The sequence below is a fragment of the Octopus bimaculoides genome, chromosome 1, assembly GCF_046866305.1.
Source record: "Octopus bimaculoides isolate indiv1 chromosome 1, ASM4686630v1, whole genome shotgun sequence".
NCBI lineage: Eukaryota > Metazoa > Mollusca > Cephalopoda > Octopoda > Octopodidae > Octopus > Octopus bimaculoides.
The window spans coordinates 193753734-193779190 of NC_142928.1; the positions used below are offsets into that span (position 1 = coordinate 193753734).

The following is a 25457-nucleotide window of genomic DNA, read 5'->3' on the forward strand; positions in this document are numbered from 1 at the left end:
CGTTAAACAATGATGATGATGATGATGATGATGTACATACATACTCTCTTTTTCTCTCTCCCCTGCTCTTTCTCTCACACACAGACTCACACATGCTTAAAAGCTTAGTCGTTACTCGTAATCGAATGAGATCTGAGAGTCTGCACCACACTTTTGCTAGATGTTTAAGGCGCCTGTGTAGTCGCGAACAGACAGTGGAGCACGGGGGATGCACCATCTCAAGACTGCAACTTATTTACAGATGTGTAGACCGTCTGTATATATGTATTTGTGTGTATGTGTCTCTCTACACTCACACACACACATATATGCACACAACACACACATGTGAGTGTGTCGTGTGTTGCGAGTCAAGGCGCGCGACCTAGGGATTAAGGTATTGGGTTCGGGATCCTATGGTCATAGGTTCAATTCTCGAACCAAGCATGTGTTGTATACTTGAATAGGGCACTTCATATCGTGCACGCATACACATATACTTATACGCACAATAAGCATGTAAACGTTTGATAGTTGTCATGGAGACTTTAGTCTCTCTCTATCACCTTTCAACAGCATTTTTAATGAAGAGCCATCAGAACAATTAACAACATAATAAAAAGGTTTATTTATGATGATGCTTGGTTTCACATTTCCTGTCATTCAGCTTAGCAGCCGCTGATTATGGTGTAGTTGGTATTGGAAAGTTAAGGGCTTCCTTGATGCCTGCCAGAGAACAGTGTAAAAGTGCTTTGTGGAGGAGCGAGGTGTTGTCACGTCGAAGGTCTCAGCTCAACTCGATGAGAAATTGAAAGTAACTGTTTAAGTATGAGTTTTACTACGCATGCGCAACTCGAGGGGCTTCCTCAATGGCGGCTATAATTTCGCGCCACTACAAGCACAATTATAAATTCAGTGATAATAAACTAATTACACTACTAGGATAAATTACAATGATAAGTATAACTGCATACTCATACCCAAACACAAGGTTCATTAATTTTAGATAGTGGGGATCAGTAGCAAAGACTGTCTGAGAAGCAGCTGTACTGGTTTTATAACGCCTCTAACGATTGGTCGCTTATCATATGAGAAGTAACGATCACATCTCGCTCAAATTATATCCCATCCTTAAGAAAGAAAGAACATAATTTGTAGCAAATCCCTGCCTCAATTTGATCTGTTTTCTTCCCAATTAGGAGGCTTTTGTAAACACAAACAAAATACACCGAGAGAGAAATGAACGCAGTCATGCATCAGCTCAGACACTATTGACAGTCGGAGGATAGGAACGACCGAATCTGTTCCTAATCTAAAAGTGGCTGGAAACACATATGTACATTCTTTCTCCTCTACGTACAGTCACACAAGCTGTCCAACTAAATCACTAAGATGAAAACAGCATTTTCTTACAGAATTAGGTAAAAAAATTATGTCATTTTCCGACGTTATTCTATTAATATATTTTCTTGGAACAGTCATGTTCCATTTCCACCTTTATCAATAAAATAGAGGTTGAACGACAGACTACTCTCATTATTTATTTTTACTCTTTCATTATTGTTGCATTAATCTTATTGAATACCATATTCCTAGATAAAATGAAGTCTGGAAAATAATTACAATAAGCCAGAATACAATCAGTTTGTGAGTAGAAGAGGTTGTAACGGTTGAAGTTTATTTTGTAAACAATAATATGGAACGTCAGAGTCGTAATTAGTTTGTAAGGATTGGTTCTTCGTTGATTGCCATTATGTAAAGATGAAAGAACAGTGATTGAAGTTGTGAAGAAAATATTTATTTACCGTTACATTGTAAAATACCTTGCCTCGACGGGCAGGTGATAAAATCGTAAAGCATGCGAAGTAAAAATAGATGTCGTAGATTTTCCTTGTATAGTTTGTGTTTGTGTTCTCGTCATTGTGTAGAAGTAATTACAGATAGAGATGGAGTAAAGTATTAAGAAGAAAGTGAGCTGAGCTAGTGATAGTGAGAGAGTTGAGGGAAGTTGTCTCGCATAGTCGCTGATTGTAACTTTCTTTTTCTCTCCGATTCCCCATGATTCTAGTGGTCCGTTTACTAACTGATGGTCGCTCTCTCTAACTCGGGTTCTCATTAACTCACTAACTGACTTTTACTTCGGGGTTCTTGTTTTTATAACTATCCAGAAGGATAGACATATCGTTGGTGGTACTTGTTATCTTAATTCTAGCCTTTGGTGGCTTATAAGATGTTAGAAGGGTCAAGTGGCGGAGACATCATTTTGCTTAGCTGAGGCATCTGGAAAATGTAAACTGCTGTCACAGAAAAACTATTGTTTTACCGTGAGAAAAGTGTTAATTAAATTTGGCTATCTAGGATCGAATCTACATCATGCCTGCAAGATCCACTACAAGATAATGATTGGTTGGTGTTATTAACCAATGGTACCTCGCTGTTGGAAGTTCGGTGAAAATAATGTCACTGCATTTGACACAAGTAAAATTTTTATCATGTTAACCAGCGTGTCAATTTGCGTCCCTTTGCGTCAAAGAAGTAACTTAGTTGAATCGGTTAATAGAGAGCCATAACTGGGATCAATGTGATCGATTAAAATCCTCGACAGTGGTGCTGAAGCATGGTAACAGTCAAATGACTGGAACGTGTGACAAAGTAAAAGAGTACATTATTTTCTTACTGCCGTTTTGAAATGTTTTATATTACAACGAGTCACCAAGAATAGTATTATCTTGAATTAAACTGAATCTCGTCTGAGGTCCGGATTTTCAGCTGAAATTTAATATATTTTCATAACTAGTAATGTCTATTAACAATTAAACAGACCTCTTGGGAGAGGTAAGTGGAACTGTGAAGTACATTGACCACTCAAAAGCAATAATGGTTTTTAAAATGAAGACTGTATGTATTTTTTAAAAATATTTTAAAACGTTGCTGACGAATTTTTCAAAATGACTCTTGCTGCAAAAAACATTTTTGTTAAAACAAACCTTTTTTCTTTTGTACAGAATGTCCAGGTGGCGCTGATAACCCATGTTATGGAAATGGCGTTTGTGCGGATGGAAAATGTACCTGTTATGTAAGTTCTTGAATTAAAAATAAGTGTTTCAAATTTTTGTACACGACCAGCAACTTTAGGGTATGGAGGTTAGTCGATTACATTGATCTCAGAATTTGATTGTATTATATATATATATATATATATATATATATATATATATATATATATATATATATATATAATTTTGTTTAAAAGAGTTCCAACACTGTCTGTTTTTTATGTTTTATTTATATTCCTGCAGAACCAATGTGGGGTATAGAATATGGAATATATAATATAATATACAATATATAATATAAAATAAAATAAAATAAAAATGGATGGCACCATGAAATAAAGTATTGAATGTAGATGAAATATTGAGTGTTCAATATAAAGGATCAAGTATATAAATATAAATATATAAAGGCGACTCGAGTTTCAGGGCTATTTCCCTTCGTCATGACGAAGGGAAATAGCCCTGAAACCCGAGTCGCCTTTATATATTTATATTTATATTTATATATTTGATCCTTTATATTGAACACTCAATATTTCATCTACATTCAATACTTTATTTCATGGTGCCATCCATTTTTATTTTATTTTATTTTATATTATATATTGTATATTCCATATTCTATACCCCACATTGGTTCTGCAGGAATATAAATAAAACATAAAAAACAGACAGTGTTGGAACTCTTTTAAACAAAATAATATATTCTTCTATACACAATCATACAAAAAAAAAAAAACCCCACCTTTTTTGTATTTATTTTTACTCGCATATATATATATATATATATATATATATATATAATAATAATACAAAGAATATATATACATGTATACACACATATATGTACATACTTACATCTACATGTGTATATACATGCATATCAGGGTACAGGACGTTAGAACAATAAACTACAGACAACGGAACGAACACATAGGAAAACGGAAAGCCCCTTGGAATATCCCTTCATCAGCTGTCTCTATTCTATCTAGACGTTTCGAAGACCAGACAGGACGTACTCTAGAATAGTCTCTTCCTGAGTAGTGGATCAACCAACTACACAGAGGATTCCAAGGTGGCAAACACAAACCAAGACAGGAAAAAATGGACAGTGAAAACAACATTCAAAAGCCGTACGGCCAAACGCAAATCTGAGGTAGAACGCTAGTAGTTCGTCTTGCCTTCACAGCGGCTGGAGTGAAAAGAAAGTTGACCACAGGTCACACGAGAGCAGAGAGGATGGTGGAGGGAGGAAATGGAACAAGGAGGAAGGGACAGAAGCAGTGAAGTAGAGGCCAGGACAGAAGGGTAGATAGGAAGATAGAGGAAGACAGATAGATAAATAGATAGAGAGGATGGTGGAGGGAGGAAGTGGAACAAGGAGGAAGGGACAGAAGGGTATAGCAGTGAAGTAGAGGCCAGGACAGAGGTATAGATAGAAAGATGGAGGAAGACAGATAGATAAATAGATAGAAAGATAGATAGATAGATAGATAGATAGATAGATAGAAAGATAGTCACGTCAGAATAATAGTAGACTTACTTGTAAAATAGGACAATTACGTTTTTCATCTTTTTTTTAAACAATAAATATATAGGTGTATATATATATATATATATATATATATATATATATATATATATATATATATGTATATATATATATGTATATATATATATATGTATATATATATATATGTATATATATATATATATATATATATATATATATATATATATATATATATATATACATATATATATATACATATATATATATATATATATATATATATATATATATATATATATATATATATATATATATATATATATATATATATATATATATATATACATATATATATATATATATATATATATATATATATATATACATATATATATATATATATATATATATATATATATATATATATATACATATATATATATATATATATATATATATATATATATATATATATACATATATATATATATACATATATATATATATACATATATATATATATACATATATATATATATATACATATATATATATATACATATATATATATATACATATATATATATATACATATATATATATATACATATATATATATATATATACATATATATATATATACATATATATATATATATATATATACACCTATATATTTATTGTTTAAAAAAAAGATGAAAAACGTAATTAAATATATATATATATATATATATATATATATATATATATATATGGGTTTAAAAAAAGACGAAAAACGTAATTGAATTTTTCATTTTATCTTTAAATGTTTTCAGCCAAAATATTCTGGAGAAGAATGTGAACGTTGTTCTGAAGAATTTGTCTTTGGACCAAACTGCACAGGTGAGATTATATCTTGAGACTATACCTATAGAATATACTCCCTTTTTAGGTTACTTGCAAATTAGAAGCATTATTTAAAGGAAGTAATGTTTGGAATATTTTGTCCCTTTTAAATTATCGATTCTTTTGTGTACGAAGAGGTACCCAAATAAAACCGGAATTTTGCAATATTATTTTATTCACTTAGTTTTACATGTTTACTCTTTTATCGTCTTCAAAGTATTCTCCATCGAAAAAAGATCCGAATCAACTTCCAACTGTTCTTTTAGTTCACGCCATCATTCAGTCGTGACTACTTTTGATCTTCTGTGAGCAAGTGAGACACAAATTTTGCTACCACCCTTTTCAGTCGCAATTCTTCGCTCAAAATTCGTTGGCAGGAGCTCTAGGACACGCCAGTCGTATCAACAAGTTCGTCAATTGTTCGGTGACGGTCCTCTAAGAGTAGTTCATGAATTTTCATGATGTTTTCATTCGTTCGGGAGGTCGACGATCGTCCTGAACGATGTTGGTCCTTGTAAGGCGTTTGAAGCACGACAGCTGTTTTGGCCGCCGTTTTCCCCAGTAGAAAACAAAATTTCACGGAAGCACGCTCATCCTCGTTTTAGCCATCCTCAAAATCGAAGAACAGGGGAGAAACACTGCAAAACAGAGACGCACCACGTGACAGAACGACTTCATCGGAGGACGCCAGGCGACAGACTGGTGCTTGATAGTCGCATCAAATGGCTTCTTGCAACGGAAGACTGAACTACAACGAGTTTGTCCCAGAGAGAACGCTTCCGGTTACTTTTGGGTACCTCCTCGTATTAGCAGAACATATATTTTCCAGGTTTCAAATTTTAGTGAAAGGGCCATAGTCAATCATATTTGCATGACTAGCGATTTGGTGAAAAGATTTTAAGTTATTCCATTTCAAGTTACCGCCCAAATAAACCTGAACCTGATTTCATGTACCCTTGTTCTACTACTGCTACTGCTACTACTACTACTACTACTACTACTACTACTACTACTAATAATAATAATAATGATAATGATAATAATAATAATCTTTTCTACTCTAGGCACAAGGCCTGAAATTTTGGGGGGAGGGGGCCAGTTGATTAGATCGACCCCAGTATGCAACTGATACTTAGTTTATCGACCTCAAAAGGATGAAAGGCAAAGTCAACCTCGGCGGAATTTGAACTCAGAATAATAATAATAATAATAATAATAATAATAATAATAATAATAATAATAAATGCCCTGATGTAGTACCGGGCAGTGGCTCTCATGGCTTTTGATCTTAACTGATTGGAAGTGTTATCATGTATAACACTTGGTATAAAAGATGAGCTACAGCAAATATTCTGCTCAATACCATAGATTTGCTTGTCAGTCGTTTGACCTTAACCAGTTGAGCATGTCCCTTAGTGGCTGACAATATGTGCATCTCTGATCAGGAGCAGAAGTAGTGGGGGAGCATCATAGCCATGTGTTGAGAGGAATTCTTTGGGGTTTGGATAATTCACCTCTGGAAACTTGGTTGTATCGTTCATCATCCTTAAACAACCCTTATTCAAGGACCTTTTGAGTGGGATGGGCTACTTGCCCTGACGAAAATTCTAACAGAGCCCCACCTGCAAGGTCATGCGCTGTTTATCTTGATATGAGATGCATTTGCCTGGTGAACCCTTATCAGACGAGCAGTCATGATGGGTATAGTGGGCTTCATTTATTTTACCCCAGTGTCACTTTGATGGCATGCGCTGCTCTCTCACTCAATAATAATAATAATAATAAAAATAATAATAATAATCTTTTCTGCTAGAGGCTCAAGACCTTTTTAATCTGAAAGGAGTGATATAAGAGAGACTTGACTGTTGTTTCTTGCATGGCTCTTGTAGTAATTCTGTTTGTTTCCATGCACAAGAAGCTTACTAGAACTCCATGCATTGTTAAGAAATATCTAATAAAATCTTATTTATTTCAGATTGCACATGTCTGCATGGTACCTGTGACAGTGGAATCCTTGGAACTGGCAAATGTGAATGTAAATCTGGATTTAAAGGCCCACTTTGTGATGAAGGTAAGAGTTCCAGCAATTCTATCTATCTATCTATCTATCTATCTATCTATCTATCTATCTATCTATCTATCTATCTATCTATCTATCTACATACATATACATGATAAATATATGTATATATATTTATATATATATATGTGTGTTTGTGTACCATATATATATATATATATATATATATATATATATATATACACACACACCATAAAAATACTCCTGATGCATTGGGCAATACGATATGCTTAAGTCAAATAAAACCAATATCGTAGCTGGGGCAGGTGCCCTCAGGCTGGCTCCTGTGCTAATGGCGCGTCAAAGGCACTGTCTGAATATGGTCGAAGTCAGATTCATCAGGCTGGCTACTGAGCCGGTGGCACAGTATGTCAGTACCCCCTTCACTTAAAAGCACCATCTGAACAAGCAAGATGTATTATTAGTTTAATGCTCGGGAAAAATGAAGAAGTCTTTAACGTTTTGAACATAAGTTTTCGTACAGAAAGGAATGAAGAGAGAAAACAGACGGAGAGTAAAAAATGGAAAGAGAAGAAACATGTCTAAATTGAAGGTGGCGAGATGGCAGAAACGTTAGCACGCCGGGCAAAATGCTTAGCGGTATTTTGTCTGCCGCTACGTTCTGAGTTCAAATTCCGCCTAGGTCGACTTTACCTTTCATTCCTTTCGGGGTCCATAAATTAAGTTATGCACTGGGGTCGATATAATCGACTTAATCCGTTTGTCTGTCCTTGTTTGTCCCCTCTGTGTGTAGCCCCCTTGTGGGCAGTAAAGAAATAAGAAACATGTCTAAATTAACAGTTAATGCATGCTGGAGTATATGTATGTGTGTGTGTGTGTGTGTGTGTGTGTGTGTGTGTGTGTGTCCATGTGTGTGTGTGTGTGTGTGTGCGTGCATGTGCAAATGTAGGAGCGCATTGAAAGTGATGACGCAGATCTTCAGCTTGGTGACGAAGTGCTCTCATACATTCTCTGCAGCCTACCGAAGGCATTGCTGATTTTGAAGTTTCTGCTATTGGTTTCTTCATCAAGGTAACCCTGTTGACTGCTTGTAGTTTTTATTCATTTACAATGATATTAATTTCTCATACAGGTTTTCTTGAACAGTCAATATGTGACTACAGTCTGCTTTGTACATATTGTGAGACCAAGAGGTTCAGACTTTACCACAATCTTCCATAAGCTGTCCCTATCTACCATGTGAAAATCCTTTGTCAGGTTGACAAACATGCACTGTAGTCACAGTGTTATTCCTGGCATTTTCCTGGGGTTGGTTTTTCTGTGAAGATCATACCCAAAATTCCAACATTGTCACAGAAGCCACATTGATTCTCTGAGTGCAGGCCTTGTTTCAGATATTCCAGTAGAAGGCTGAGCAGGATATGAACAAGGATCTTGCTGGAAACTCTCTTGTTTGGCTTGTAAAAGCTCATTGCCAGATTGGCCAAAAGTCTCTCATTAGCTCAGTAGAGAATCCCTTACTGGTAGAAAACATTTGCTATTGGCTTGGTAGAAATACCCTCACTATATCAATAGAAGATCTCATTGGATTAGTAGAGACGGTCATTACTGGATAGGTAAAGAATAGTCCAAAGAAACTCACTCACTATATCGATAGAAAATCCTTCTTTGGATTAGCAGAGGCTTCTTTGTTGTGATTTCCATGGTGCCTCACTAAAGATGATTTACATTCATGTGATATCTGAATATTCGATTTTGCTGACCCCTAAATCTCCTTAATTCTTAAACGATCAAATTGCTAAAATGATGAGAGGACATCTTATTTCTGAATTATGACATTTATTGTTGATTTTCATAGAAATATTCAGCTGTGAGAATATACACTGTGGGAAAAATGAATCCTGTAGAGAAGATGACGAAGAAAATCCTGTTTGTAAATGTGAAAATGGTTACGAGAAAAATGAGAATGGTGAATGCCAAGGCAAGTATCAAGACGTTTATAGTTAACACACACCAGTATGCATACATACATACATACATACATACATACATACATATATGCATACATATACATACATATATGCATACATATACATACATATGCATACATATACACATACATACATACATACATACATACATACATACATATATACATATGTAAAATATTCATGACATTTTTTTATGTAATAAGATCCTCATTTGCAATACTATCCATGCCTGCGTCCACATCTGCAAGTGCACATACACATGTATATGCATACAGGTGTATATGCATTCATGTGCACATGCATACATACATATATGTATACCTGCATACAGACATACACATCATACATACAGACACACATAACCTCAAATATGTGGATTGAAAATCCAATCATCCAAATACAATTATAAATTCTTTAATTAGGAGTGTCTCCCTTAAATCTTTAAAATTTCAGCTACTGAAAAATAGTTAAACAAAACGAGAACTACAACAATTTAGCTTTAACTGAAGCTGGTTACGAGGAGAAAATTCATTATATTTCAAATGGTGAGAATAAGAGTATACATTAATATGCAGAAGTAATGGACCGAATGAATAATGGTAGCGATCACCATAACAATAAAAATTCTTCAATAAGAAGAATAATAAGAATAAGATAATAGATAAGTCGGTGTAGATAAAGTGATCAACGAACAAACAAAAAAAATTCTAATTAATAGAAATACTGAAATGAAGAGCAAAAGTAGCTATGTGAACCTATGTGGCAAATTTAGTATTAATAAGACCATTATAACAACCAAGCAATCTACTGATTATAATAGGGATAATTATAGTGAGGTTGATAACGATAATAATAACTGCTCTGCTGAGAACAGTTAGGGTTTTTGAGATTTATCATTTCTTAATTTATTTTCATTGCCTTTAGGTATTAATGCAAATGTTTATTTTCAGCTCAGAGTGCCTGTGCCTCCTCACCTTGTTCAGCAAATAGTAACTGTGTTGACTTAACACCAGGAAAATATGACTGTATTTGCCATGAAAACTATAAAAACATCGGCCGTCGAAGATGTGCCCCGATCAATCCTTGTGCTATGAACAATGGTGGGTGTCAGGCAGAGAACTCATATTGTGTGTTCCTTGGCCCAGGACAGGTAAGTTAATAAATGAATATAGTTTGTCAGTCACTTTCAGATATCTTCTGCCATGTAAGACAAACTCACTAAACCTGTATAATAATCAACTTGCTTCTGTTTTTATTTCTGTAGCCGAATTAATCTGCAAAATTTCAAGACAAACAACAACTATATTGACCTCATCATCAGTAAAAAACCAATAAAAGTTATGAATAATACCCCTCAGACTAAAATGCTAAATAAAAATTATGATTTGCCTTTATAAATGAGCAAATATTTTCCTATTTATATGATCCTTTAATTACTTCTAATCCCGAACAACAGTTGGTAACAGTTATTTTAATCCATCAAAAACAGCATTCATTTCTAGAATCGACTCAAAAGCATTTAATGGAAAGTAAGGCCATGATGCCAGCTGAGAATAGCAATGAAGAGTTAAGCCTGCATATGTTCCGATGTGCCTCAGAAATCTCTGAAATTAGCAGGTAGAAGCCGAAGTTCTTTTTTCAGAATTTCGAGGCTTATGATAAATTTCCAGAGATATACACAGTATATATACCATACTCAGCTTAGAGGAAATTTTTTTACATTTATTCCAGGTACATTTACCGTTTATACAAGGTTATATGATTTATTATATTAGTTTTTATATAACCTTGAATTGGTCATGTTTTCTATGAGGGAAGGTCACATTAAACAACATGTTCGTTATAGTTACTGACTTTTAAATTTCAGCATCGTTTTATTGTTGAACAACAGTCGGTTATATGTAGATCATTCATAGATTAATGTGCACTACTACTATATATGCACCATTCATGGCTTAATATGCTCTCTCATATGAGCATTACTCACAGCATAAGATGTATGACTCTATATGTATCACCTACAGACTAACATGCAACACCCCAAATACCCTGACTCAAAGCCCTGTGTACAGCACCTATAGGAACCACAGACACAAATTCAACTTTGAGAAATAAATTGCTTTTAAAATGATAATTTCCTTAGAATGGATTAGGCGGAGTAGGAAGATACACATGGATGAAAAGGGTCACTGAAGAGGTTACAGATGTGTGACGAAAGATTTCCCGACAATAGACATAAGATGAAATAAGAAAATAAGAACAATAATGAATGAGTGAAGAATGAATATATAGTGCGTGTGTTTATTTGTCAAAAAACAAAACAAATGACCATTCTGATATATAACAATATCTGTTTCAACGCACAATTTCACATCAGGAATCAGGCAAAGCAAATCCATAAACGTAATTTTCTTAGTCTATTCTGCTTTTTCCTCAGCAGTTGCTCAAATTTACCAAGTGTGTTTACTTTCCAGGGATTGTTCAGTTTTCGTATTTATTTTCCAGAACAATGTCCAGATTTGTATTTTACTTTCCAGAAAACGTTAATTTTTCTGTTTATTTTCCAGAGACAATGTAGATGTAACAAAGGTTATGAATGGATTGATGGAATTGGGTGCCGTCTCAAAGATCTTTGTCTTACCAACCCATACCCGTGTCATAAATATGCCAAGTGTAAAACAATTCCACCAGAAGAATTATCGTAAGTTGAAGAGAACTATCACACACACACACACACACATACACTCTCTCTCTCTCTTACACACACTTTCACTTTCTCTCTCTCTCTCTCACACACACACGCTCTTTCTCTCTCTTTCTCTCTCTCACACACACACTCACTCTCTCTCTCACAAATATTCTCTCTTTCTTTCTCTCTCTCACAGAGAAACAAATAGTCTAGTTCTTTCATACAAATACAGTTTATCTCTTTCTCTATCACACACACACAGCCTCTCTCTCTCTCTCTCCCCTTCTCACACACACACACACACACATACACGTACACATACACACATACAGATATACATATGGTCAGATAACTATAGTTATAAGAACCAACAAGAGATTCACCTCATGGTCATTCTGCTCGACTCGGAGCCAAAGTTCCCTTAAAAAATCACACTACAATGTTTTACAAGAGAAAGGATACACAGGATAACATAGTTTGGGGGTTTTATTCCTGAGAAAAAGGTAAAAAGAGACATAACCACAGATTGGTCCACACCATACAACTTTTTTCCTCATAACTTCCACAAAATTGCCTATTTTTTAACAAAAAATGCAGCAGTAACATTTCATGAGTGGTGATTACAAAAAAAAATTTCTGAATTGTTCTCCATTTCTTTAAGGTGTGTCTGTAAAGAGGGATATATTGGGAATGGACGTACAGAATGTATTGGAAATCTGGTCGTTGTAAGTATTTTTTCTAAAAGGTTCTTAACATTCTACAGTAATTTACGTTGTATCCTTACTACTGTCCCTTATCACCTTCTCCTCTTCTTGCTCCTTCCCGACCCCTATTTTCTTTCCTTTACTTCCCATTCTCAAACTGATATTTACTGTATCCACTTCTTAGCTGTTTAAGAATCTATAAGTTAGAAAGAAATATGCACTCATATATTTGTCAATAGAGTGGGTATATCAATCAGTATTATATCTCCATTACGGCTGATCTTACCAATCGGTTTTGCACAGGTGGTTCAACAAGATGTTAGGTAACAACATGATTATGTAACTCTGTGCTCTCCAGAGTTGGCTGTTATGGAAGGAAATATGGCATGTGTGTGCATGTGTACATGTGTGTGTGTGTGTATATATATATATATATATATATATATATATATATATATGGAAAGTTAATATAGGCAGCAGTGTGCAATGTTTTACCAAAAAGTAAAATTATAATTGTCACAAAATATGTGCTTTGACTACAACATTAGAACATTTTAGCTTTTATTTCTTGCAATGTAGGTGTTTCTAACACCCAGTCATATTTAGTGACAATTATAGTTTACCTTTTTGGTAAAAAATTGCAGACTACTATCTATATTAGTTTTCTGTATACACATTTGCGATTTGCTAAATCATTAGAAAATTACTATTTGTAAACCTCATAATGAGAGATATTCAGCAACAGTACTTTGGAGTAAAGATTGTTTGCCAACATAACATAGTAGTCCTGGTTTAGGACGAATGTTGCTGTAATTTAGCCCCAGGAGACATCGTCTCCAGCTGGCTAACCGAACAATTATTCTGTGTTGATGAAAGGAAATAACCCGGAAATCGCAATACACAGATATTGTTTTGAGCTGAGTGGAGGTGCTAGATTCCCTTGTTCGAAAATATAAGGACACAGATCATGTCATATAGCCAGCTGGAGACGATGTCTCCTGGGCTAAATTACAGCAACATTCATCCTAAACTAGGACTGCCATGTTATTTTGGCAAACAATCTTTACTCGCTAAATCATCTATAGATTTTTATGTTGGAAACATATATACTGACAAAGAATTCAGTCCAGAATCAGCCAAAGTCAAGCAGTCCTTACTGACAAGGCAACGGAAATTTTCAAAACTGACCAGTCAGTATAAGGAATTCTCAATCAGTTTTTTGGGGTGATTATAGTCCCTGTCAAGATATATGTATACAATTATGTGCTTTGACCACCACAGCATTAGAGCATTTTAATTTGTATTATATATACAGGGTGTTCCAAAAGTCTCTCTGCAGTAAATATTTCATTGCAAAATAAATATTTATAAGATGGTATAAGAATAAGACTACAGAAGAATATATTAGTCTTTACAAGACTTTAAAAAACTTTATAAGAGGTGTTGAAAGTGTCGTCCTTCATTTTGAATACATAAGTTGACTCTTTTACACATGTTTTGGAGAGTCTGACATGGTATGGACCATGTGAAGGTTATGATTGCGTCTTTTAGCTCATTAATAGTTTTTGGGCGATTCTTGTACACTGATCCTTTACCTGCTCCCTAGAAAAGAAAGTCTGGCGGTGTTAAATCAGGTGATCTTGGGGGCCAAAGTCCCTTCAAAATAATCTGTTCACCAAAAAACTCTTGAAGTAGTGCCATGGTGATGCACGAAGTATGTGCTGTAGCTCCATCTTGCTGAAAGTATGCATTATTAATTTCACTTTCAGTGAGTTGGCCTACAAATGGAGAGAGACAATATTTGAGCAATATCTCTCAGTGTTGATGGTGTCTTCAAAAAAATTCCCTGCAGAGAGACTTTTTGAACACTCTGTGTGTGTGTGTGTGTGTGTGTGTATTACCAGGGGTGTAGCCAGCCCACTTATGTGTACCTTTCCTTCTTTGGACACAAATCCCTGCTTGCGAAGACCTGTTGAGGCAAGTGAAATCAAAATCGAATCAAATTTGATGACTGGCACCCATGCCAACCTTCTTTAATTGGACACTAAACTCTTCTTGTGAAGACCTGTTGGGGCAAGTGAAATTGTAACTGAACCAAATTCGATGACTGGCACCCGTGCCAGTGGAGCGATAACAGCACCATCCGAGAGGGATCACTGCCAGAGCAGCAGTCTCGCTTCCATGCCGGTGGCATGTATTAAGCACTATTTGAGTGCGATCGTTTCCAGCTTCGCATTACTGGCACTCGTGCCGGTGGCATGTGAACAAAACATTCGAACGAGGTCGTTGCCAGCACTACTGGACTGACTCCTGTGCAGGTGGCATGTAAAAACACCATTTGAGCGTGGCCGTTGCCAGTACCACCAGACTGGCCCTCATGCTGGTGGCATGTAAAAGCACCCACTACACTTTCGGAGTTAGGAAGGGCATCCAACTGCAGAAACTCTGCCAGATCAGATTGGAACCTGGTGCAGCCATCTGGTTCACCAATCCTCAGTCAAATCGTCCAACCCATGCTAGCATGGAAAGTGGACGTTAAACGATAATGATATATAGTTGAAATTTACAGAAAAAAAAATGACGAAAACAGGTAATAAACAACAAGCAGGTGTATTAGTTTGATGCTCAGGAAGGTGAGAAAGTCTTTTATGTTTCGAGCCTATGCTCTTTTACAGAAAGGAAAACAAGGAAATAAACAAAGAGAGAATAAAAAAACTTGTGGAGTTAGCAGTCAATAATGGCGACTGGTTGGACAAAGGTAGTTAGACAGGAGAGCTAGGAAGAAGGAGAGATGATAAAGTACATATGTATATACGTATTTATATGTGTGTGTATATGTATGTAAATGTGCATGTATGTATATACATGTATAGATAGATATTGTAAATCTTAAATGATTTTAAAAATGATCTAACTTTTTAGCAGAATTATTATTTTTATCAATGTCACATTGATTGTAATTATGGATTTGCTTGGGCCTCATTCCTGGCAAGTAATTCTGTTAATTCCTGCAAAATCTTATTTTAAGTGTAATAAAATCCATGTCAGATGCTAAAACACTTTGCTTTACTGTTAGAATATATATAAAAGAACATTGTAAGTAAGAGAAACGGTTTCTACATTCCAGACTTCATACTTAATCATCATCGTCATTGTCGTCGTCAGCATCATCATCATCATCATCATCATCATCATCGTTTAACATCCGTTTTCCATGCTGGCATGGGATGACTGAAGTCTAGAGAGCCAGGAGGCTTCACCAGGCTCCAATCTGATCTGGTAAGGTTTCTACAGCTGGATGCCCTTCCTAACGCCAACCACTCCAAGAGTGTAGTGGGTGCTTTTTAAGTGCCACCGGCACAGGAGCCAGTCAGGTTGGCCTGGCATCAATCACATTCGGATACTGTTTTTTACATGCCACTGGCATGGGAGCCAGTCAGGGGGTACTGGTATTGGCCACATTTGGTTGGTGCTTTTATGTGCCATCAACATGGGAGCCAGTCAGGTGGACCTGGCATCGATCACGTTTGGATGGTGTTTTTACATGCCACCGTAACAAGAGTCAGTCAGGGAGCACTGGCCATAGCTACAATTTTGGTTTTACTTGACTCAACAGGTCTTCTCAAGCATATCATATCGCCCGATGCATCAAGGGCACTCTTAAATGGGCCGGACATGCAACAGTAGCATCGGCCATGGCTGCGATCTCACTTTAGTTACCAGGTCTTCTTAATCACAGCATATTACCAAAGGTTTCTGCTTCCTGTCATTGACTCTGTGAGGTCCAATGTTCCAAGGTCATGCTTCACCACCTCATCCCATATGTTCCTGGGTCTACCTCTTCCACAGGTTCCTTCCACAGGTTCCTTCCATAGGTTCCTTCCACAGGTTCCTTCCACAGTTAGGGTGTGGCACTTCCTCACACAGCTGTCCTCATCCATACACAACACATGACCATACCTATGCAGTCGTCTCTCTTACACACTACATTTGATGCTTCTTATGTACAACTTTTCTCTCAGGGTACTTACACTCTGTCATGTCTGTACACTGACATTACACATCCAGTGAATCATACTAGCTTCATTTCTTTCAAGCCTACACATGTCCTCAGCAGTCATGGCCCATGTTTCACTGCCATGTAGCATGGCAGTTTGCATACATGCATCATACAGTCTACCTTTTATCCTGAGTGAGAGGCCCTTAGTTGCCAGTAGAGGTAGGAGCTCCCTGAACTTTGCCCAACCTATTCTTATTCTAGCGGCTACACTCTCAGAGTAACCATCCCCACTACAGACTTGGTTGCCTAGGTAGTGGAAGCTATCAACTACTTCTAGTTTTTCCCCTTTGCATGTAATAGAATCTTCTGTGTTTATTGCCCCTTTGCATCTGCCACACACAAAAACTATCTTCCCAGTTAACCTTCTATGATAATAATGAAATCTGCCTTAATACCTTAACACTGACCATATCTACACACTTAGTTTGTCTACAGAACCTATTTAGTTGTAATACACTCTATAACAGATTGCCTTGTTATTTTTATCATCGTTGTTGTCGCCATCATCATAATTGCCAACATTGTTGTTGTCGTCGTCCTCCCCCATCTTCACCTCCCTATCATCATCAACATCATCAGCTTTTAATGTCCATCTTACATGCTGACATGGGATGAACTGAGAGGATCTGATGAAATCCTCTTGGGCAATCCCTCAGGTTGATTCTCTTGAGTGGATTTGGCTGAAGAGAACTTAAAGGAGTCTGTTGTGGATACATGTTCGTGCATGTATATTTGTGTGTGTGTGAACACACGCATCTGTGCTTCTTTGCTTTGACATTGTATGATAGTTGTAAACGAGTATCACATGGAGAAATAATAGCTTGCTTGGAAAAAGATAAGGGTTGACAACAAGAAGGGCATCAGGCCATAGAAAGATTTGCCTCAACAGATTCCATCTAACTCATGCAAGCATGGAAAGCGGACGTTAAAACAATGATGGTGATGAAGACGGTAATGGTGGTGGTGGTGATGATGATGATGATGATGATGATGATGATGATGATGATGATGATGATGATGATGATGATGAGGATGATGATGATGACGATGGCGATGATGATGATGATAGTGCTGAATTTGCTGCAATTAAACCTTGTTTTCTAAAAAATCATTCTTCATGCTTTCTTTAGTTTCTTAAATATTCACATTACCATTAAGACATGATTCTTGTTCAGGTAACAATTTTTTATTTCTTCATAGCAAATTGCAGACATGAATGATGAAGACGATATTGGTAAGAACAGGTTAAATAATTTCCTAATGATGCTGCAAAAAGTCTACAAAGGTGAATTAACGAAACACGGGAATTACACAGTCTTTGTGCCATTAGATCGTGGCTTTAGTAACTTGCTTCAGGACACTACTGTAAGTAAGCTTTCAGACATTATTACTTATAATCATATTTCTCTCTTCTCTCTCTTTCCTTCTCTCCACTCCCTTGTGTGTGTATGAATGTATATTTTCGCTCTATTTCTATATAAGTCACAGACCAGAGATTCAATTCCTGCATGGTATTAATAATCCACAATAATGATGAAATATTGGTATCTACCCCTCTCGGATTCAATCCGAGGTGAGTTGTCTCACCTGGGGCATGGCATTCAGGTGTTTTTTAAAACTCAGCCTCGTGTAGAGAGCTATATCAGATGTTATCCTGCAGCAAATTTGGTGTATAAACAAAACACAAAACTTTGTTTATTATGGTATTATTAAAATTTGCTTATTATGATTATTTGGAATCTTTCCTGCTTGGCTGCACCTGTGGAAATTTTAATGTTTAGTGACAATTTTAAAATTTGATGTATTGGTGTAAATTTCCATGCTGAATCTCAGGAGATACTTCACAGTTACAGAGGTTTAAATTCTGATTATTTTTACCTGGTGAGAAAACTGGATTTGGAAGTTGTCATTTTATGCATGACAGCAAGTGTTGTGAACTGTAAACAAATGAAATATTGGCAGAATTCTGCTTTATGCATGTCTCATATAATCCCTCATATTGGTTTTTTTTTCTGAATTTTCAGAAAATTTTTGTGAATTTGTATTCTACACATGGGAATTCATATAATTATGCAAAAGCAAAAAAAAAAAAAAGTTTACATGTGTGATTTAAGGCCGATTTAGCTGTTATATCTCATACCACATGTGTTTTAGGTATCTCTTGCTGCATGTGTTTTAAGCATTTAATAAGTGACAAAAAGAACACATGGTAAATAGCTTGGTAACAGCTTGGTTTGTTACCAAAGAAATAGGCACCTATATGTCTGTGACTAAAATTACTCAAAATTTGCAAACTTTAAAAAGCTGTTAACTCTTTATTTATTGATTTATAGTGAAAAGGAATATCATGTCAATGATAACTTTACAAAACTACACCAATATACCAAATATAAAATCAAATGGAACAAAAATTGAAGAAACTGAAAAGTGCCAACCAAACAGAAAAGATCTGTTATTTGTTTATCACAGCATTATTCTCATTAAATTCCAATCTAACATGTGTTTCTGCTGGAATTTAATGAGAGTAATACTATAAAAACAAATTTTGAAGATGTATAATTCTCCATTCTTGTTTGTGATGTCTTGATTTTATACAGTGTATGCTGTGTGAAATCCAGTGAAGTGAACTTGGGAGTTACTTATTGAGTGAAGTACCATTTAATTGTTTATCATTAGCAATTCTGTACATTCCCTGTCATTCGATGTGGTTTGCGAGATCTAGATTATATCAGAATGCTAATAAGGTATCTACTGAGATTCCAAATCAGTTTTCACTTCAAATTTTATGTAAACTGGCCTTGCAAACAGAGTTGGTACAGAAACAATTGTAAATGATCATTAAAGATGTGTTAAAGTATTTCTTTGTCTTATTATTTGGATTACACACACACACCCACACACACCCACACCCACACACCCACACACGTGTAATATATATATATATATATATGAGAATAAGTTAGTAACTGTTTCATAAAGTGGTCAATGAGATGGAAAGTTTGCTGACTCATATTTGACTCATATTTGAAAAAAAAAAATGATTATTAAATATTAAGATATTCACTTTAGGATGATTTAATTTCAGAGTAAAAATTATTTGCCTACATAACATGGCAGTCCTGGTTTAGGACGAATGTTGCTGTAATTTAGCCCCAGGAGACATCGTCTCCAGCTGGCTATACGACACAATCTGTGTCCTTATATTTTCAAACAAGGGAATCTAGCACCCCCACTCACCTCAAAACAATATCTGTATATCGCGATTTCCAGGTTATTTCCCTTCGTCAGCACAGAATAATTGTTTTGAGCTGAGTGGGGGTGCCAGATTCCCTTGTTCGAAAATATAAGGACACAGATCGTGTCGTATAGCCAGCTGGAGACGATGTCTCCTGGGGCTAAATTACGGCAACATTCATCCTAAACCAGGACTGCCATGTTATGTAGGCAAATAATCTTTACTCCAAAGTACTGTCGCTGAATATCTCTGGTTGTGAGATTTAAAGATAGTAATTTTCTGATTTAATTTCAGTTTAGCCAGTTTCTGGAAAATTCAGACCATGTAAGACAAATTCTACGCCAGCACATTTTTCCCGTAAGAGTGTATATAGATGATCTCACAGACAACATGTTCTACACATTACAAGGAAACTTTGCCCGCTTCTTTTACAAGGTAAAACAAAAATCTAGTTTTCAATCTCTGATCAGAATATTGAAAGTAACACATCTTGAAATGTATAGTATTTGAAAACAAAGGCTATAAATCCAGATATGCTTAGTATATGGAAGTTGTGAGGCTCATGCATTTTTGAAGAGGAGTAAATTGTCATTCTATACAAATGTAATGAGTGTTTCATTGGCATAAAATTACCTTTCTCCTGCAAAAGTTCTGTGCTATTTTGGTGATTCTGGAGCAAGGTTTTCTTCTTAACCCTTTTGATACTAATCCAGCTGAAATCGCCTCTGGCTCTGTAGTACAAATGTCTTGTTTTCATTAAGTTTTGAATGGAAATCTTCCACCAAACCTTAGTCACAATTTATGTTCCTAACACTAGCTGAATGATAACTCAGTTATTTTACTAAATTTTTTCTTATATTCAAAAGTAATTGAAAGAAACACAGAACATCTCAACAGAAATATGGTAACAAAAGAATTAAAGCTTATATAATAGTATATGTATATGCATATATGTATGGATGTGAGGGTTTGTATTTGTGTTTTTTTGTCCTGATGTCATCATCATCATCATCATCATCATCATCATCATCATCATCATCATCATCATTTAACTTCCGCTTTCCATGCTGACATGGGTTGGACAGTTTGACTGAGGACTAACAAGCCAGAAGGCTGCACCTGTCCTGTCATACAAGCAGTGTCATTCATTTCCAATATTCTGCAAGAACATGTCTGGCCAGGGGATAATATTACTCTGCTTGGAAACAAGTGAGGGTTGGTAACAGGAAGAGCATCTGGCAGTTGAAAATCTGTCTCAATAAAATCCATCCAATCCATGCAAGCATGGAAAAGAGGATGTTAAAACAATGAGGATGACAACGACAATGGCAATGATGATGATGATGATGAGGATGATGATGATGATGATAATAGGATCATCTGATGCTGTTGGGAAGGAGAGAGGAAGCTATTTTCGGGCTGAAGATGTACTGCAAATGCTTGCTACAGAGTAGACCCTGTTAAATATACTAAAGGTAGTGATGGTATTAAACTGGGTGACAAATTCAGTTGACCACCCCAAAACAGAATTGGTCACTCATAAGATTTGGGTCACTCTGAGATTGCAGTAGAAGATTTTTGCCCAAAATAGTATGCCATATGATAGAACTCAAACCATGAGATTTGGAAACGAACTTCATGCCTACACCTAAGTTATAAACTCCAGAATATAAATGCATGTTGGTCTGTTATTATTTGTATTTCTTTCATAAATATACATAATTGTTGCTTCAGACACGAGGAAGAATTTTATTTCATCCAAGAATATTTAGAACAAGAGCTCCAAAGTTTTCCATGATTTTAGTAAGAAATATGCCCAGAAACATATAGAAGTATTTGAAAATATATGTTTCAAACATTATGATAATAAAAGCTGCATTTATATATCATGTGCTGAAATGAATATTTAAATCTAAGAGAATATTAAAGCTGTGTATCTTTTTGATGAATCTATTGATTTTAGAATCTCTGCTTCTCATTCTAGGGTAAAAAACTAATTCTAAAATTCCAAGGTTCAAGCAGGCGAAGTCGTGTGCTTAGTATTTATCGTGATATTAGAGCCTCAAATGGACTGATCCATATCGTCAACAACCTTATGATGAATGAGCCAGAAATACCAGGAAATCTCTATGTAAGTTGAATTTATATTTATTTTAAATGTATGATTACCTTTGATGTAACTTCAATAATTACTCTGTGCTGGTGCCACATAAAAAGCATCCATGCTGGTGCCACACAAATAGCACCTGTGCTGGTGCCACATCAGAAGCACCTAGTACACTCTGTAAAGGGGTTGGCATTAGGAAAGGCATCCAGCCATAGAATCCGTGCCAAAACAGACAATCGGATCTTGGTACACCTCTCCAACCTGCCAGCTCCTGTCGAATTGTCCTACCCATGCCAGCATGGAAAACGGAGGCTATTGGATGATAATGATGAATCAGTAATACTGGCAAGGAAAAAAAACATATGAGCCAGTGTGGGAGTATCTATGAAATAGTTGCCAAGTCTCCCTCAAATCACACAATTTGATGTAGGAATGGAATTCCCTGTGTGATGTGTCAGCCATGGCTTATTATGTTATTAAAATGAAGTTGATTACGATGGACCAAAAGAGAAGAAATTTGAAAATATAGCACAGAAAAACAACAGTTGTGTCAAAATATTCATAGTCACAAAAATGTGGTAAAGTTCATATTAACAGAAAAGCTCACAAGAAAAGAAATACAGAATTAACAGCATCCATTGAAATTCCAGGATTATTTTGAAAATTTTAAGATGGAACTGTACATTTTTCTACAGCATTTGATTCATGAAATGGTGTAAAAATCCTCTTAGGTAGCATTTTTTTCAATTGCATCGACTTGCTATAAAAGCAGATAGTAAATTTACCTTATCCTTATTCTTAAAGAAAGTTCTGGAGAGTGCAGTTCAATTTTAATAGTTATTTTTTCAAAGCTATAATGGAAGTAATAATGGTGTATATTTGGCATATTTTGCTTTATGAGTTCAATAAAGGCAACAACACAATGGAAAGTGCAAGGAATATTAATGCAGTATATGAGGAACGGACAATAAATGTAAGCCAGTCTCAACAGTGGTTCCAGAAATTCTGAGCCAGAAACTATAGCCTCAAAGACAAGCCTCATCGTAGAAGATCTGTAGAGCTCAATGAGGACGTCCTGCGAACCCTGGTGGAACAAAATCCCATCGTAACTGTTGAGGAATTAACAGAGAAGCTTGGATTTGGTCATTCAACCATTCATTGACACCTGTGTGCCATGGGAAAAGTCAGCAAATTGGGTCAGTGGGTTCCTCACAAACTTTCTGAGTCTAATCACAGGCAGAGAGTGAATGTGCTCTTCTTTGCTGTAACATCTCATGAATGAACCCTATTTGGACGGAATAGTGAATGATTATGAGAAATGAGTTCTCTATAAAAATGTCAAGCGCTGAAGACAGTGGGTAGGTGTTGTTATCTGTTTGGTGGGATAGGAAAGGTGTAGTCCACTTTGAAGGTAAGGTACAAGAAGCCAGGTCTGGTTGGTTTGAATATAAAACAGGTGGAATATTTTGACCAGATATGACCAGTTTAAAAGGCTAAAAAGTTAATCACACTATCTACTTACAGCTGTTCTTATTTTCCAGTCTTGGAGGACTGTCTATTTCACAGAACACTGTCCATTTAAAAATCTTCAAACTTTACATGAATGCCAGGACTTTTGATGATGATTGCTTTTATCTAACCAACATATGTTTTCTGAATAAAACAATCAATTTTTATATTGTAGCAAGATTTCGTGACTTTCATCATGGGGCATTCTGACTTCCAAGAATTTGGATCCTGGATTACGGTAAGTTCAATCTATTCTAAGGGAAAAGGTTTGGCTCATCTTAAATGGGGATGAAAGGTTTTTTTCCAGGTTACACAGGGGAAAATATCTTGTACATGTTCACTTAGCATGCTAGAAATAGTTATCAAATATCTCTTAAATAATACACAATCACTTTAAAAAAGGAAGGACACATTAGATAATATTACTATGCATACATTTTATCTGGAAAGCAAAACATGGGGTGGTTAAAGTTGGAATAAACCACAACAAATACTTTGTGAATATCGTTTTATTGTTGCTGAGATGCTGCTTCTGATGGTTTGTAATTCCTACTCCAAATGTCTGCAAGTCTCTTAATTACATTTTCTTCTGAGTCAACATTTAATAATTCCAACTAAATATTAAAATATTTCCTAGAAGAATTAGAATCTTCATGAATGATTAAAATCATTTTATCTGTTATCTTTTATTTCTTTCAGTCATTAGACTGTGGCCATGCTGGGGCATCACCTTGATGAATTTTAGTCGAATGAACCGACATCAGTATTTATGTCTTTTAAAGTCTGGTACTCATTCTATCGGTTGTTTTGCCAAACTGCTATGTCAGGGCAAAGTAAACACACTAACACTGGTTGTCAAATGTTGGTGGGGGACAATACAGACATAAAGACACATAAACACACACACACACACACACATGCACAAAGGGCTTCTTTCAGTTTCCACTTAGTAAATCACTAGACTTTGGTCAGTCCAAGACTATTGTGGAAGACACTTGCCCAAGGTGCCATGCGGTGGGACTGAATTTAATTTAATTTTGCTTTGAATTTCAATGGTGTGGGAGTGAGAAAGAGATTGAAAGAGAAAGATTTCAGCCATACTACATATGATGACTAATTTGGATGTGGTCACTATTGCAGTTACCGATTTTTGCTTCCTTTCCCCCTCTTTCTGTCTCTCCTTCATTCTATGTACCCCCATCTCTTCCATACACACTCACTTCTCCGCCTGTCTTTGTATTGTTCTTAGCAGCATAATGGTTACAAATCAAATTATGAAGACTTTTTAAGTATGATGCAATCATGATAGTAATAATTTCTTTCGGTTGCTTCATTTTAAATATAAGTTATTTTATTGAATAAAATGCAAACTAACAAATGCTAGAAATATACTTCTGAAAGAATCTGTAGGTAATTAAAAGATGATTAGTGAGATTAAACAATTATGAATTATGTATAAATTTTATACTTCTTAAATAACAACCAAAAAATGTTTATTTGCCAACATAAGGTGGCTGTCTATCTAGAATTATGTTACTACCTTTTAACCCCATCTTGTTAGTGGATTAAAGCAACTGGTGGTTTGTAATAGGACAGAAATATGACAGAACTTAATTTACAAGGCAAAGTTTACATAAATGTGTTTGTGAGATTGTACATAGATATTTTCATGTTTTACAATCAATTGA

At 35.6% G+C, this 25457-nt stretch overlaps 1 protein-coding gene across 4 annotated transcripts in view; it reads left to right on the plus strand.

Moving 5' to 3' along the window:
• LOC106871609 (stabilin-2) overlaps positions 1–25457 on the plus strand; it is a 108381-nt gene that overhangs the window by 29287 nt on the left and 53637 nt on the right. For 3 of the 4 annotated variants that reach the window (XM_089364469.1, XM_089364491.1, XM_089364480.1), the window contains exons 3-13: positions 2985–3055; positions 5364–5430; positions 7409–7504; positions 9333–9455; positions 10416–10615; positions 12033–12166; positions 12816–12879; positions 18119–18283; positions 20448–20588; positions 22138–22284; positions 23945–24007. In XM_089364469.1, coding sequence (XP_089220595.1) covers positions 2985–3055; positions 5364–5430; positions 7409–7504; positions 9333–9455; positions 10416–10615; positions 12033–12166; positions 12816–12879; positions 18119–18283; positions 20448–20588; positions 22138–22284; positions 23945–24007 — 1271 coding nt within the window. Of the gene's footprint in view, positions 1–2984; positions 3056–5363; positions 5431–7408; positions 7505–9332; positions 9460–10415; positions 10616–12032; positions 12167–12815; positions 12880–18118; positions 18284–20447; positions 20589–22137; positions 22285–23944; positions 24008–25457 lie in introns of all 4 variants that reach the window. The other variant, XM_089364502.1, reaches the window with a different exon arrangement.